This window comes from Aethalodelphis obliquidens, unplaced genomic scaffold, assembly GCF_003676395.1.
Source record: "Aethalodelphis obliquidens isolate GAN/ISIS:26980383/991018 unplaced genomic scaffold, ASM367639v1 scaffold57, whole genome shotgun sequence".
In the NCBI taxonomy this organism is placed as follows: Eukaryota; Metazoa; Chordata; class Mammalia; order Artiodactyla; family Delphinidae; genus Aethalodelphis; species Aethalodelphis obliquidens.
In genome coordinates, this window is record NW_020838001.1 from 5,992,873 (window position 1) to 6,009,645 (window position 16,773).

General features: G+C 46.7%; 1 protein-coding gene and 1 pseudogene across 2 annotated transcripts in view; both read right to left on the reverse strand.

Annotated features, from left to right (window-relative positions):
* Positions 1-16,773, reverse strand: part of TFAP2C (transcription factor AP-2 gamma) — a 169,948-nt gene that overhangs the window by 87,819 nt on the left and 65,356 nt on the right. Inside the window, exon 8 of one of the 2 annotated variants that reach the window (XM_027086933.1) lies at positions 1,429-1,832. The exons of the other annotated variant lie outside the window; for it this stretch is intronic. Within the exon in view, the coding sequence (XP_026942734.1) occupies positions 1,817-1,832 (16 nt within the window). The 3' untranslated portion in view covers positions 1,429-1,816. Of the gene's footprint in view, positions 1-1,428; positions 1,833-16,773 lie in introns of those variants that run through there. 2 annotated transcript variants of the gene reach the window in all.
* LOC113609632 (uncharacterized) lies at positions 11,628-11,726 on the reverse strand (annotated as a pseudogene).

Below are 16,773 nucleotides of genomic sequence, written 5' to 3' on the forward strand. Positions count from 1 at the left end.
ATTCTATGAATGAGGAACACAGGGCCAAGGTCACCAGGTGGGGAATGGTGGAACCAAGACTGAAACCAACTTTGAGCTTGACCACTGCACATATCTCCTGCCTACTGTCTCCCCTTGGACTCGCCCCTCCTTCCAGAATCAGCATTACCAAGGAGATTGGATTATAGGGAACAGCAGTGTCATCAATTCCGAGCTTTGCACACACTTCAGCCCTAGACTCTCTGAGGCCAGTGCCATGCAGTGTGCATTCTGCTCAGGTACCTACAGTTTTGAGGCGGCTGAGGAGCAATTTTGGCCCAGCCTAAAATGAACTACAATGTAGACAATAAATCGCCTACTCCATCAATGCGCTATGGCCCAAATAAAATCCACATCAAGCTTAGGTGAAGCCAAGTTCCCAAAAGTCATGTAAGAAAGCCTTGTTTTATTATATAGGTGGGCAATGATCCTACTGATAGACATGGGAAGATCTCTCTGCAGGAAGGTTCATCCAAAATCCTCAGTAGTACCAAATAGATGAAAACAACCAGAACATTGTTGAATAAACTGTGAATCATCTATGCAACTTTTTTGAAGAACAAGGTAGAACTTTCTGTTCTCAATTGGTCCCGTCAGCAAGATATGCTATAGAGTGTGGGGAGGAGGGCCTGAGATGGGAGGTACAGAACTGCATAGTCTAGGATTGCGGACTGGGAGCCAGAATGCCTGGCTCTGAATTCTAGCCTGGCTGCTTACTGTGTGACGTTGCACAAGTTACTTAACCTCTCTGTGCCTCACTTTCCTTATCTGTAAAATGTTGTGAGGATTATATGAGTTATTATATGTAAAGGGCTTAGAAGAGTGTCTAAGTAGGGCATTTCATAAGGGCTATAGAGGTATTAGACGGTATTATTATAAAGCAAGGGCACTCTGTGCTTGTACACTTTACCGTCCCATGAACTGCTTTCCCGATCATTTTTTAGGAATTTAATAGCAGCTTCAAGAGGAAAGCTACCATGTACATTTGCTGGTGCTTTATCCACAGGCACAGGATGGGTGTGTGCATGGCAAGGCCCTGGAACACAAGGTAGCTCAGATCTGGTCCCTACATTCCCTGGCTATGGGTCCTCATGCAGGTCGCCTGTGATCTTTGGAACCCTTGCTTTGCCACTTAAAAGCTGTGTGACCTTGGACAGGTTACTAAAATCCTCTGAGCATCAGTTTGTTTACCTCTTAAACTGGAGATAATGAAGGCACCTATCCTTGAAATGGCTGGAAGGATTAAGTGATATAATGGATGTAAATGTTGAGCACCGTACCTGGACTATAATACAATGGTGGGCATTATTACTACTTCTAATCTTCATGAGCTGGGTCCACCACATAGGGGAATATAATGCAATGGTGGGCATTACTACTTCTAATCTTCATGAGCTGGGTCCACCACATAGGGGACTCATTATAATGGGCCCCACTATTCAACCCGAGGAAGCTGAGATCAGAGAGGTTAAATACATGCTTAGATCACACAGGTAACCAGCAGGAAATGTCTTGTTAACCTCTCACTGGTTCTTGTGTTTTTGCCATGTTTTCCCACCTACTATGTGGTTCCAAGATACCTTATAAACTTTGGTGCTGGCGCCTGGTGGGTACGAATTAGCTCTGTTCATCGGATGTAGGGAGGGATGAAATGCCTTCAGAGCCTGGCAAGCCCAGGTTTGAATCCTGACTGTGCCAAACTGAAAACTCCCACTAGAATGTAAGTTCCACGTAGGACTTGACCTTGGCCGTCTTCTTGCTGGTTCTCTCCCCAGGAATCACCTTGTCTCCCCAAGAATCACCCAGTCTGGGTTCTAAATCAATGCATAAAAAGAGAACTAGGTATGGTCAGAATTACTCTGGGAAATTCCATCAATCATGGGCACAATCTTGTAAACAGGGTTTGTGTATACAAGCCCTTCCAGGATAGGGTAGGGATAATGGGTGGGAATGAAATGGATCCCCCTCCATGTGAATGCAGGGTGGATAAGGCATCGGAATGGTGAGAGCAGACTCTGAAGAGTACACATACGTATGCAAAACATGCAGCCAAGGATTTCTTTCTTCTTCAGTGCATATGTAGTTAAATTGGCTGAAGTTAAATGCACATTTGATGGGATTCTGCTGTAGTGTTAAAACGTTGGGGCAAATAGGAAGATAAGGGGGCAGAGGCAGTGACACAAACACTAAGACAGAGATCATTTCATATGTGCATGTTTCTCAAATTACCTGAGGAGGATAATATGCCCTATGAAAGTCTGCACCCAGTATTTCCCTCCTGAGAATCTCACAAACATTTCCTCCAACCATCAAGTTCTACAAGGTTCAGCCCTGAGTCTGGGCTTCAGGCCCAGTTCTGGCAGGAAACCCCACAGGGCCCTGCACTGGATGGAGCAGAACAGTTCTGAGTCTGAGCAAGCCAAGGCCCAGCAGCCTCCTACATGACTCAAGTGGATGACAACGGGGTTTGGGGCTCTGTGGTGACGAGCACACCCCACTGTCCACAACAGGCCAGCAGGAAGGCTGGCCAGCTACTGCCCCATCTCCCGACATCTGGAGAGAAGTTGGAAATCCTGATAAAGCTCTTTACTTCAAATGTTGGTAACTAATTTGGACTTTTATTTTTTAGTTTTATGAGCCAAACAGAACACTTCTGGTCAAAATCTGACGTGCAGTCCTCCGGCCTGCAATGCCTAGGTTAAAATTTGGAAAGTGATTTGTCACACCAACTATTTAGGGCTCTCTGTTTCATGGGACCAAGCAGCCAAGTTTCCTGGTCACTTTCAAAGGTCTCTTTCGAGAGCCTTAATTACCTTTCAAGATTCACTAAAATTGGGAACCAAAGGGGGAGAAACGTTTTAAGAACTTTTCACAGAGTTCCATGTCAATATAGCTGGTAATCAAGAAGATTCCAAGTCCAACACCAAGGGGGGAAAGTGGAGGGGGAGAGTGGTGGTGTTGGAATGAATTGGGAGATTGGGATTGACATATATACACTAATATGTATAACAATAAGAGCCTGCTGCATAAAAAATAAATAGAATAAAACTCAAAAATTCAAAAAAAAAAGAATATTCCAAGTCCATTTGAAAGAAATCCACAGATATGGAGATTAGCTAAGAACCCAAAGGTCAGTCCAGTCTCTTGCAAAGAAAAACAAAGAAGCCAGGGGGATGGGGAAAGGAATACCAGAAGGAAAAATGCACACGTTAACAATATGTGAGGAGGTAAAGTTATGGGAAGGGCTGCCTGGTAACCTGTTATGAACAGAATAAGATATCTGACTTTTCTTCCCAAGAAATAAACTGAGAAAATGCGAGACACAGAAACAACTGGAATTTTCTAATTACATGCTCACTATTACATTAATGTTAACCGTTTTGTCTACTCCACTACACCCCTTCTGGAATCTGAGCCCCACTTCTCTGTTTTTGTTTTTGGCCACGCTGCACGCCTGTGCGATCTTAGTTCCCCGACCGGGGATCAAACCCGCACCCACTGCATTGGAAGCATGGAATCTTAACCCCTGGACCACCAGGGAAGTCCCCGAACCCCACTTCTTCTCGTCAATTCTCCTCCCTGCTGGACCACATGGTTTCCATGAGGGTTTCCAGGTGAGTCAATCCCTTAGTCTAGGGGTGGTCACCTGACCAGAGCTGAGCCAATGGGAGCCTTCCCTGGGCTTCAGGCCCCACAGAGTCATTGACCGACGAGGCGGAGCTTCAAGGTCATCCTTTCTCCAGATGAGAAAGGTCCACTGTGCACAAGCTGCCCATTTTTCCCGACTGGAGAACATCACTGACCCATGCTGGATCGCAGGCCACCTGGGAGGCCCAGCAGCACCACAGTTCTTGGTTATGTGGCCCCTCCATGGATCTGGGCAGCCAATGAATGATCACTTTGCTTAAGTTATTCTGATCTGGGTTGCAGTCACTTGTCATCACTGTCTTTCACCAGAAGAGTGCTGACGTGTAGACACTGTGTAGACTACTGTCACGTAAAGCTATGACATGGGCACTTGCACTGTGTGCTAAGCTACCCAGGAGCTACCAAATTACCCAGGGAAACAAACTGTCTCCTCATCAGGAGACAGTTCCTACCAGCAAAATCTACCTTTCCAGGCTTAACCCAGCTACCCAGCAATGCACAATATTCTCCTTTCATAAACACACCCTTCAAAACAGTGCTATCCTTCATCTTATTCTCCCCTTCCTTATACCTCAGAGTGCCTTTTTAAAGCAAGTGATATATGGCTTTAGCAAAGAAAAAAGGTTGGCTGCCATAAGTGAAGAATGTAAATTTTTATTTAGCCCCAAAATTCCTTGAGGAAAAAAAAAAAGAGAGAGAGAAACAATTGGCAGGTTGTTAGGGGGACAAAAGCGGGGGGTGGTGGGGAATGGGGATATTCATTTGTTTTAAGTGAAACTTGCAGTTATATTGCAGGAAGCCTCAAGGACCTGTCTGTTTAGGCAACACACTTCATGTGTCCACAGAGAACTCACGAGTCCCCAACCATCTGGGTCACTTTTTTCCCCCATAAATTCGCAGTACTTAGAAAACTGGAAACTTGAGAGAAATCAACTTCTTTTGATAAGCCATTGCAACATGAATATTGTCACCATGGAAAAGAAACTAAACTAAATCATTCTAGATTTTATTTTTGAGGTAACAGTGCTTTGGACAGAATGCAAATTTTTTCCCTTAAGCAAACCACATACTTTGAAAAGAGGTGTGTTTTTTTGTTTATTTATTTTCTAAACCAAAAAACTCTGCTCCAAAGGTATTTAAATTGATATGACATTCTATTTTGCCTTCTTGCATCAAATGCAAGATTATGTCATAGGTCCTCTACAGACCCATGACAATGACAGGTTAAGAAAAGAGTTGTCAAGAAGGAAGAAAGGTAACTTCACAGTGAAGAGACCTGGCAAACATGACCTGGGTCAGGTGATTGAGTTTACTATCAGCAGTAAGTCATATTGATAGTATGTACCCTTGATGTGATGTAATGAGAAGGGCACTTTACCACAGGGGTCTTCCTCCCTAAAACCTATCCCTGCAGTCTATAACATAAATAAATCCCAAGTGAGGGGCATTCTACAAAATCCATGGCCAGCACTCTTCAAAACCATCAAGGTCATCAAAACCAAAGAAAGTCTGAGAATCTGAACCAGCCAAGAGGAGCCTAAGGAGACACAAGGACTGAATGTCATATAGTGTCCTGGGTGGGATCCTGGACCAGAAGAAGGACACTAAGGAAAAACTAAACAAGTCTGTATAAAGTATGGACTTTACTTAATAATAATGTATCAACAGTAGCTCATTAATTACAACAAATATACAATGTATATACAATTAATATTCAAAATGTTAACTAACATGTTAACCAAAGGGGAAACTGGGTGTGGGATATATGGAAATTCTCTGCACCATCTTTGCAATTTTTCCATAAATCTAAAACTATTCTAAAATAAATTTTTTTAAAAAAATAAGTAAATATTGTAATCTTGTCTGATATGCTTTTCACTTCTTAGAATAAAAAAATATTTTAAAAATTGATTTAAAATGCCAAATGTTCTATGTTGAACTTAAGACTTAATTTAGCTCATATTTCTTTCTTTTCTTTTTTTAAAATTTGGCCACACTGTGCAGCATGCAGGATCTTAGCTCCCCGACCAGGGATCGAACCTGTGCCCCCCTGCAGTGGAAGCATGGAATCTTAACCACTGGATTGCCAGGGCAGTCCCTAGATTGTATTTCTAAATTTCCAGAGTCAATCAGACTGTAGTTTTTCATTAATAATTCTTATCATTCATCCAGGTTTTAATTTAAACCACGGGTAAGGCTAAATCTATGATCTTTACTTTTTCCTATTTAAAAAGTTATACCTGACATGGCAACTATTAAAACATGTGTCCTCTACATGCGCCACCCATTCAAACACACTGCCTCTTGAGTGGTTATTATGCAATATCAAAATCATACAAAGCCAAATGACTTTTCACTCAATTAAAGATTTCTGGGAACTTTATCTTCCCCTAATCTCCCTCCTCCTTCCCACCATTTACCAATATATTCAAAACCTTCTTCCGAAATTTAAAAAACCTTTAGCTATTCTTTTTAACTGAAGTTGGAAATAATTATTATTATCATTGAAGTCTATATACGAACTCATGCTTTAGAAAGAGGTCAACTCTAAAAAATTTAGTTTGGATTTTCATTGCTAAACCGAGGAAATTCTAATGTTCTACTGATAATCTGATGGACGTCCAATGAAATGTTTGTTAAACATATAAGATAATAAATAAATACCAATCTGTTTAAAAAAGAAAAGTTATACCTGGGCTTCCCTGGTGGCACAGTGGTTAAGAATCCGCCTGCCAATGCAGGGGACACAGGTTCGAGCCCTGGTCAGGGAAGATCCCACATGCCGCGGAGCAACTAAGCCCGTGCGCCACAACTACTGAGCCTGTGCTCTAGAGCCCGCAAGCCACAACTACTGAGCCTGCCCTCTAAAGCCCACGAGCCACAGCTACTGAGCCCGTGTGCCACAACTACCGAAGCCCGTGTGCCTAGAGCCCGTGCTCCACAACAAGAGAAGCCACCGCAATGAGAAGCCCGCTCAACGCCACGAAGAGTAGCCCCCGCCTGCCGCAACTAGAGAAAGCCCACGCGCACCAACAAAGACCCAATGCAGCCAAAAATAAATAAATAAAAAGATAAAACTAAAAAGTTACACCTGCTGTTTTGGTTACTAATCCATCGTCTTCTTAATCCAAGGATAGAAGTGGACTCAGCGAGGATCAGCCCCTCTTTAGAGACACTTTGCTGTGAAGGGAGCAGAAAATGCCCCAGTGACAGAGGCAAACCTGTGGTGAAGGGGGGTGGCTCCTTTAAAGAGGGTGAGACCAAGGCATGTTTGAAGGTCTATGCAGAGGTTCTCAACCTGGGTGCTTCTGCCCTCCACACCCAGAGAACACGTGGCACTGTCTGGAGAGGTTTTTGTTTGTCACGCTTGAGTGGGGAGCAGTACTGGCTTCTAGTGTGTAGAGGTCAGACCCCATCCGCACCCTACTATTCATAGGTCAGTCCCCCCAAGAGAGAATTAATCCACGTGTCACTAGTACAGAGGCTGAGCAACCATGGTCTACAGGAGCGACACAGGATGGGTGTGGAGGTGCAGGGGAGCAAACATGATACCAGAGTCGAAGGCAGAGGCCACAGGAGTGAAGTCCTCCAAAAAGGCGATGCACACCAGGACACCAATATGGGAGTCTGCCTGAGACAGGAACAGGATACCGCTTCCATTGTGGCAGGAAGGAAGGTGACCATGACCACCTTCTCAGAGAATCGGCTTCCATTATGCCTATCGGGTGGACACAGGTCATGTGTCCTGTCTCCTGGCCACAGCTGATTGGATTTAGGGTGGACCCTCGCCCAAGCCAGCCCAGTCGGATGCTCTCTTCCGGGAATTGGAGGGGAGCATTGGCTTCCAGTGACCTCTGAGCGGCTGCGAGAGCTGCCTGCAGTGGCCATGTCCTGCAGTGAGCATAGAAAAGTAAAGCATCAGATGCAGAGCAGGAGGAGACTGAAGTCAACACCCAAGGAGAACCAGAGATCACGGAGAGAGAGGGATGCCATGCTGACTCTTAGCGGATTTCTGATTTCTTCTTCCCATCCTCAGTCAACGCCCAAGGAGAACCAGAGATCACGGAGAGAGAGGGATGCCACGCTGTCTCTTAGCGGATTTCTGATTTCTTCTTCCCATCCTCACAAAGTCAGGCCTCACTGTGATCCTTAAATTCCTTAAAACGACAATTTTTTGCTTAAGCTACTTTGACTGGATGTCTGTTGTTTACAACCAAATTATCCGTATCTAGACCCATGTTCATTGTTTAAAGTTTGGGAAAGGGAATTCCCTGGTGTTCCAGTGGTTAGGACTCTGCACTTTCACTGCTGAGGGCACAGGTTCCATCCCTGGTCAGGGAACTAAGATCCCGCAAGCCACGCAGTGTGGCCAAATTAAAAACAAAATTTTTTAAAAGTTTGGGGAAGACTGGAAAACATAAAGAGATTTTTTTTTTTCAAGTACAAGCAGTTGCATGGACAGCTGTCAGGTAGGTAGCAACCAATAGCAGTGCCATTTTTGCCTGCCCAACATCCATTTTGCTTGAAGTATCTACAGTAATAGGATGTAAATCTGAAGTTGATGGTAGGTGTTTTATCTCCTGGAAGGGCTAATCTGCCTTAGAATGAAGTCAAGAGAGGAAAGCCAAATTGAGAGATAGAGAATGATTGCTTATGGTATCTTTTAGATCCTGGATCCAGCTGTACCTGAAGCCACTGGCCTTTTCAGTGATATGAGCCAATAAATTCCCTCTTTTATCTGAGCCAGTTCGCATAGGGTTTCCATTCATCCGCAATTAAATAAGCTTCAAGAAGCTTCTTGGGTCAGGAACCTGTGCTGAAGGATCATAGAACAGCGCTCCTTTTCAACCCTAAGCCCGGAGGAAAGACTATGGAGTGCCGGCTGGAAACCTCTGGCACCCGCCTCCTTTCCTCAATGTATCTGAGGAAAAAACACATTCGCAGTTTTGCACTCCAAGGATTAAGGAGGGGGCCAAGAGGAGAGACGAGGGGGAAGGCAGAACCTTCTCTCTGAATAAGAAGAGGGACATTGTTGACACCAGAAAGGCCAGGCCAAAAAGGAGGGCCACGTTGACAGGGGCTTAACCACCCGCCGGTGTCAAGAGCTGGAGAGAGCACCAGGCAGGTGGACGCGGAGCCCGCAGGTGGGCTTGGGGGTGGAGTCTGGACTTGAACCCAGCCAGCTTGGAACTCATTTTCTTTTGGCCCGCTGTAACTTCCTGTTTCCCCAGGGAAGGAGGCACTTTGTTAAAGACAAGCCTCTCCCGGCTTAGCAGACAGCAAGAATTTCTCACAAAACACTATTTTGCCGCATTCAGTGTAGATGAATCAGACGCCAACGGATCCAATTTATTTTATACAAAACAGAGTCTGTAATGATGGGAAGGTCCTCACAAGGCCGGTGGGTTTTATTAAGAGCAGAAGACTAAATTAATCATTCCAAGATGTTAGACAAAACCCAAACACACCCAGTTTCCCTTGTCGAGACTGGGCTGATGCTGGGTCGGCTGTGGGCCTCTCATCCAGGAACGTTTCCTTGCAACGAGGTCTTGGAAACGTTTTATCTCTTTATCCTCAAGGCCCACTTGGGTGCTGGAAATGTCAGTCCGCCATAAGCTCGGCTTCCTGTCTTTACGACCTAACTCAGCTCAAATCCAGGGCTCTTTCAAGGAAACATATTCTTATTTCCAAACATTCCAACCTGCTCTCTATACCAATTTTGGGCCAGGTCTGTGGATATCACCCAACCTTCAAGCTATGGCCCCATTTCAGTCTGAGTATGAGAACAACCAGGTTAAACAACCTGAATGCTTTCTCAAGGTCCCATCTAGGTCCAGGGGGATTCAGAATTCCCCCATGTGTTTCTGGGGAACTGGCGAGGCCCTGTAATGAGGGTGCTCGTTTGGCCAGAGAGTGTTGTGAGAGTGTTTCCTGCTGTGAATGGGAATTTAAGCATGACCATCCTGACATACATAAAGAAACAAATGTGAAAGGAGAGAGATACTTGGAACTTTTGTAGGCAGCATTCAAATCTGTCTCCAGTTTATCCCTCTAACTCTGTGGTTCTCAACAGGGGATATTTCTGTTTGCACCTCCACCCGCTAAGATGTCCTTTGGTTGTCATCAACTGGAGAGAGGCATCTAGTGTGTAGAGGCCAGGGATGCCGCCAACCACCCTACAATGCACGGGACAGCCCCACCACAAGGAATCATCTTGCCCCAAATGTCAATACGGCCATGACTGAGAAACCTGCTCTAGCCACATGCACGGATCTTAGAGAGAGGAAGGCTCTGGAATAAAACCCAAAAAGCTATTTCTGTAAACCCTGCAGAATAACAAGCCCTGAGCAGCACCAAGGAAGCATAACACAGGGAAAGGAATTCTCACTGGCTGGCTCATGGCCTCGCATAACCAAAGACTTTGGTAAGGTTGTTCAGGGGACACCGGTGTGTTAATTAGGAATGTTTCAGGATGCAATTAAGAGAATACATGCCATCATAGACCTAAGTGATGAGGCTTCTTCATCCATTATGGGAAGCCCAGAGACAGGTGGTAGTTTCACAGATCCACAATGTCAGGCTTTTTCCGTGATTCTCTGGGCTTTCCACTACTGAACACAGACAGCTGCCTCACCTCTCTGAGCCTCTCTCAACAACTTGTGCCAGAAGTAACGGTGTGCCCGTTCCAAGCTTAATCTCAAGAGACTTTGTGCTCTTCTACTCCATTTCTTGGACCACTGTGACTTCCCTGAGGGCACGCCCGGGCTAGCCTGCTGGAGGACGGGAGCCCATAACGAACAGGCCAGGACCTCTCTGCCTAGAGCCAGCCAACCCTGCGACCTGCAGGCAACCCTGGAATACATGAGGGAGCCCACACGAGACCAGAAGAATTACCCAGATGAGTCCAGCTTAAATTGCCAACTCCCAGAATCATGAACTAAATACACGGTTATCGTCTTAAGCCATTAAGTTCTGGGTGGCTTGTGATGAGGCAAAAATTACCTGATACACAGAATGACTCCTCCCATCTCTCAGCCCTTGTGGCACAGGTGGGGCTGACCCTCAGGCCCCAGCACAGAGGCATGTTGGCCAACTGGAGTGAAAGACAGGACTTGGGCTGCAATTACCACGAAAGAGGTGCTGGAGTATAAAATGGCAGACCATGAGCCCAAGTTGCCTAGGACTATACGGTACCATACAGAAGAGACTATATGAAATGAAGCCATCACAGAGGAAAGCAGAACTAAGAGACAAAGAGAGATTCCTGGCTTTATCCGAGTTCTTCAATCCAGCAGTGCCTAACGCCAGAGGACCCTGGTCTTGTCAGCAACCGCCACTTGCAACCAAACAATTCCTGACTCACACGTGGGCAAGTGATTTCTACCACCTGAGTCTCAGTAAATTAGGAATGAGAATAGAACCTATGCCTCATAGGGTCGCCATGAGACGCAGCATGGGAAATGCCTAGTGGGTAGGAAGTACTCAAGAGACAGTCACTATCTCTACACACTGCCACTCCTATCGATTATAATCTGCATTGAAACAGAGACCTCAGAATTGAAACGCATTACCCAGATTTCAATGGAAAGACTTCCCTCTGGGCTGTTGCCTGGACCAGTCCTTGACAAAACCAGCCCTATCCTCAGAGAGGAGGTGGGACGGGTAGACTGGAGCCTCTTAACATTGATCTTGACTCTCTGGTACCTTAACATTGTAAGCTGAAACGACTGGTGTAGATAAGGTCCAAGACCCACGCGTGGTGAAGTGTATTTCCTCCAGGCGCACGATCTTCCAACAACACTCTGCTTCAGTGGCTCTCAAATGTTTAAGTCCTCCACAGAATTGTGACCTAGTGCACATAAACTAAAAGAAAAGTTTAACAAACAGTATTTCCCTTACTGTGAGAGAGGTACCCTGATACTGATATTTTCTGTTCTATTCCTTTTTTAAATTTAATATTTTAAAATATGGAATGCTTTACAAATTTGCATGTCCTCCTTACACAGGGGCCACGCTAACGTCCTCTGTGTCGTGCCAATTTTATTTTATTTTACTTTTATTTTTTTCTATTTTTTGGCCACGCTGCACAGCATGCGGGATCTTAGTTCCCCGACCAAGGATCAAACCCACGCGCCCTGCAGTGGAAGCACAGGGTCTTAACCGCTGGCCTGCCTGGGGATTCCCGGCCAATTTTAGTGTGTGTGCTGCCGAAGCGAGCTCTCTATTCCTGTTTTTAAAATTGCTCGTCACAAACGACTAAACAGATTCCATGAGCCATGATGAGTGTGACTCATTTGAAAACACTGCTCTCATCCGCAGAGATTTCATCCGCAACAATGAGCTGGGTTCAGAAACCACAGAAAGAACTGTCTTGAACTCTGTGTGGGGAAGTGGCATCCTCTGATCCTGGAATGTTCTTCTGGCGGCAAGGGATTTTCAACGTATTGGGTAGAAAATGGCAAATAAAGATCAGCAGGAAAACTTTTTCCCATCAGCCCAAGGTACTGCCTCCAATATGGACAAAAGACCTCTACTTTTAGAGCATGGGTGATTAGCTGGAACAAAAAGACAAAATCCACACTGTGCAAAAGAGCCTTTCTATTAGCCAATTAGTAAACCAAGGCTCCCAGCCTTTGCCCAGCAGATGGTGGAACCAGTAGAGAACAATGATGAGAACATTGGCTCTGGAAACAGATGGACCGTGGGTTTGAATGCCTTCCTACCTGGTGCTACCTGTGTGATCTGGGGCTAGTTTCCTAACCCCCAGCAGCCTAAAATGAGGATAATAATTGTTCCTACCTCTAGAGTTGGTGAGAGGATTAAGTAAGGTAATAAAGAGCTTAAGCTCAGTGCCTGGCATATAATAGGCACTCAGTAATATAAAGTACACACACCACACACACACACACACACACACACACACACACACACACAAGATGATTTCCTGTCTGTAATGTCTCTGTTTAGAGAGTCTATCATTTTGTAACAAGACAAGGTGTAAATAAGTAAATGAGTGTATTTCTTTCTTGAGATTGTGTCTGTGAGTTAGAGATGATGAAGAAATGGAAGGAAATTATGACTGTGTTACCCTGACCCTCCTTCGGGATTCGCCCCTCATGTGTCTGATGCACTAACGCAGTGGAGCTCTGTTTTTCCTGCCAGAGTCCCACAGGCGTCAGGGTTCTGTTGTTGTTAATGTGGGAGAAACATGGTTTGCTGGAAAGAGGCAGTTACAGGTGGGGAAAGGCTGCCCATCTGGGGCATCTCTCCCTATACAGTGTCCCCACCGGCTGAGCTCAATGCCCCATCATTCCACCCCTGAGACCACCTGACTCTCCTCACCAACCCCTGGGCTCCCACTTTTGTCCATTTCAACACAGCAGCCAGAGGGGTCTTCTAAACCCTAAATCAGATCATGGCAGGCCCAAAGCACTTTAGATAAAAATCCAATTTCATCCTGGGGCCTGCTGGGCCCCGCAAGTGGGGTCTGGTCCCTGCAGCCCTTTCCAGGCTCAAGTCCTTGCTCTCTCCCTGGAAGCAGCCTTCATTCTGTTCCCCTAACAAGCCAAGCTTGTTCCTTCCTTGGGGCCTCTGCCTCTGCTGTTCTGGCAGCCTGGAGGCTCAGCCTGAGGATCATTCCCCAGCTCTCTCTGGCCACATAGATCTGAGCTTAGGTGTCACCTCCTCAGAGAAGCCCTCCCTGACTACCCCATTTAAGAGTACCCTCCCCACCCTCATGCCCCCAACACAGTGTCCATTGTATTGTCCTGTGGCACTGATCAGGGTCTGAAACTGCCTTGTTTATTCATGTATTTAGTGTCTGTCTCTAAGAATGGAGATTCCACAGAGCGGGGACCCAGAATCCCAGAGCCCAGAAGAGTACTGGGCACGTAGCAACTTTGTTGAATGAATGAATAAATGAAAGATCTGAACTTGGCCCCCCTGCCTTTTCCTAAATCCTAGACCAGAATGGGTTGCAGTTACAATGGGTATCCCGGGATTTCGCAAACCTGCATATGGCATTTGGAAAAATGCGAGAGAGATGAAATTTAATCTCTTCTAGATGTTTAAAGTCCTGCTCTAGAATTTTTTTTTTTTTTTTTTTTACTAAATTTGGGTGTTTGGGCTAAAAAAGCATGATGGAATTAGCACCTGACATCTATTCCCAAAGGGATTAGTTTACTTGCCTCTCCTTAAAAGTTGACAAGCCAAAGAAGTAAGATATTAAGGATCAGAGAGGAACCGGGGAGCGAGAGAGAGAAAGAGAGGGAATAGCTAGATTGCTTCATTCATCTCCTCAGCCCAGAAGCAGGCCTTCAAGCATTCATGGCTGCCTGTCCAGTGCCAACTGGGGTTGCCTGTCCAGTAAGTGCGTCACCACAAGGCTCATGGACCCCTGATACGGAATCTCTGTTTTAAGCGATGGTGGCACCTAACCGGGGCCTTGTGGGTCGCCATCACACACAAAAGAGAGAAGATTAAATTCCAGCAGGCAAGTAGCCACAGCTGCCTGCCTAGTTCTTGTCCAAACCCAACAACTTAAGCCCCTAGCAGAAGTGAAATAAAAAAAAAAATTTAGAAAATGCAATGCCAAATCCAGGCCAAAATCTGTTCCAACATCACCAGGCTTTTACATTCAAAAATGAAAGAAAAAAAAACAACACTCTGTCTTTCAACTGAGCTGCCTTCTACGGTTCTAACTGTGTATAATGTGTACAGACACATAAGCACGGGGCCCTCCACCCAGCCCAGCCTTCACAGTAGAATAGGGAGTTTACAGGAGTGGGAGTGTGGGGTGTGCACCCTAACATCACCAGAGCCAGTATTTGCTTGAGACGAGGTCTTTCTAGATGTGAGTCCCTCTGTCCACGCCCAGGCTGTTCACCATTTCACTCGGCTGTCTGGAGCACAGTCTCCATCATTCCCCAGACGTTTCTAGAGGCCCTGCTCTGTGCAGGAGGCCATGGGACCACAGCAGGTTAAGAGCCGGCTTGGGCACCAGACAGAGGAAGGATTCTGGGTAAGAGACCTAGGTTTGCCAAGCCGTGGATGGAGAGCGTCCAGCTAGACTCTCTTGAAGGGAGCAGGAGAGCAGTGGCCACCCAGACCTGATCCCACCCTTTACCAGCTGTATGACCTTGGGCACAAGACTGGACATCACCCAGCCCCCGTGTCCTCACCTGCATCTTAGTTTCCCTCTGTCCCCTGGAGTGATTTTAAGGATGAAATGAGATGAAGTATGGAAAACACAATACCTGGCACAGAAAAACTGCTTCTAATAATGGACCACTTACTGATACCCTTTAGACCCGCCCTTTGCAAACTATAATATGCCTGCTGATTACCTGGGGATCTTGTGAAAAGGCAGATTCTCATTCGATTGGTCTCGGGTAGGGTCTGAGATTCTGCATTTCTATCCAGGACATAGGAGCTGTTGGTCTGAGGACTTACTGTGTGAGCCCTGGAGGAGTGGAGCTGGTTGACAGACATGGGCCCTGCCCTCTGTTCCTCCAAACAGTAGATGTTGTCCTAAAAGAATGCCCGAGCGGGCTCTCTATGTGGTTCCACGACCTCCTACAAGGCCCACTGCATTGGAACCTCAGCCAGGCTTCCGGCAGATGGTCCGTGGTCACGAGCCACACTGGGTGAGGGGATCTGCCCAGCTCGGCTCAGAGCCATCCATGGCAAAACAAGCAAAGGCTTTACAGCTTCTAAGCCACATCATCAAACATGAAGGACAACGCCTGGGCCCCAAGAGCTCTCTACAGATCGTCCAGTCTTCCCTTGCATGCCCACCCGCATAACCCAACCCCACCCCTTTACTTTCAAAGGAGGCGCCGCAGGAAGGAACACTGGTGGATGAACAGGATGGTCGACGGGCCCTGCAACCATGGCGTCCCGCTGGGTGGGCTGGTGGCAGCCTGCGAGGCTGTGGTAACGTGGCAGAGCCGGGCACGCTGCGGGCGCTACGCCTCCTACACTGCCCCTTTGTCTCAGGCTGAATTTCCCCTGCTTTTTCCCCTCCTGCAGATGGTTAGCTGCTTCGATTGTTTCACTCGTAGGGCCAGTCCAAACCACAGAGCTTGGCACTGACTTCAAACCTCCCATTTGCCAACGTCTGTTTATCAGATCCAAGGCGTGTTCTTTGGGGCTTATCGTCTGACAGGAGCACTATTTTCCAGCCGCGAGGGACATCCAACTGTTATATAAGGCCGCACCAGCCCCATTCACTCCTCCAGCGTGAACGTGCTTTTGGAAACGGCAAGGTAATTGGCAAGACGAGAACCACTGTGTGCTGGGCTGGTTCAAACGGAACGACAGTCATTTCTGTCGTGGCGAACCCCAGCCTTCCTGCTCCCTGGTTCCAGTCCAAGGGTCTTAGTGGGCGGGAGAGGCGGGGAGGGGACGGGAGGGAATCTTTAGATAAACTCTGAGTGGATCATAGAGCAGCCAGAGTGATCTCTTCAGCACGCAAATCATGTCAGCTAAAGCCCGTCGCTGGCTTCACAGCCTCCAAGACTCCAGGGTAAAATCCTGAATGGCCGTAGACGGCGTTTCCCAGTCTCGTCCCCTGTGAGCTGGTCTCGCTGGCCTCGTGCATCTTCTCCAGCACACATCCCCCCGCGCTTGTGCTTCTGCAAACGCCAGGCCCTCTGCCTGGAACACTGGTCCCTCCCTTTGCACCCGGGCAAAGCCTCCCCGTGCTCTGGAGCCCCACTCCTCGGAGCCGACTAGGTCAAAGCCTCCTTTAAAAGCAGCCAGAGCGCCTCTCACCTCTCCTTCCTACCACGTGTTACAGCACATTTACTCCTTGGATCATTTGATCAACCTCTCCCCAGTTATATCACGAACTGCATGAGAGAGACCAAGCTTCTTCGGCCTCAGTATTGTGTCTCAACATCTGGTACAGAGGAACCGCTGGGTAAATGTTTCTGAGTTCCTCTAAAAGTCTCCTGCATGTTAGAAAAGTTCCCGGCAAGAATCTGTTTTTGAGAATCCCAAACAGAGGTATTTGTTTCCTTCTAGGCTAAGTCCCCATAGCCTCTCCACTGCTCCTTGGGCCTCCATTTAAAGCACTGGTCACCAGTACGGGTTTTACCATCTGTC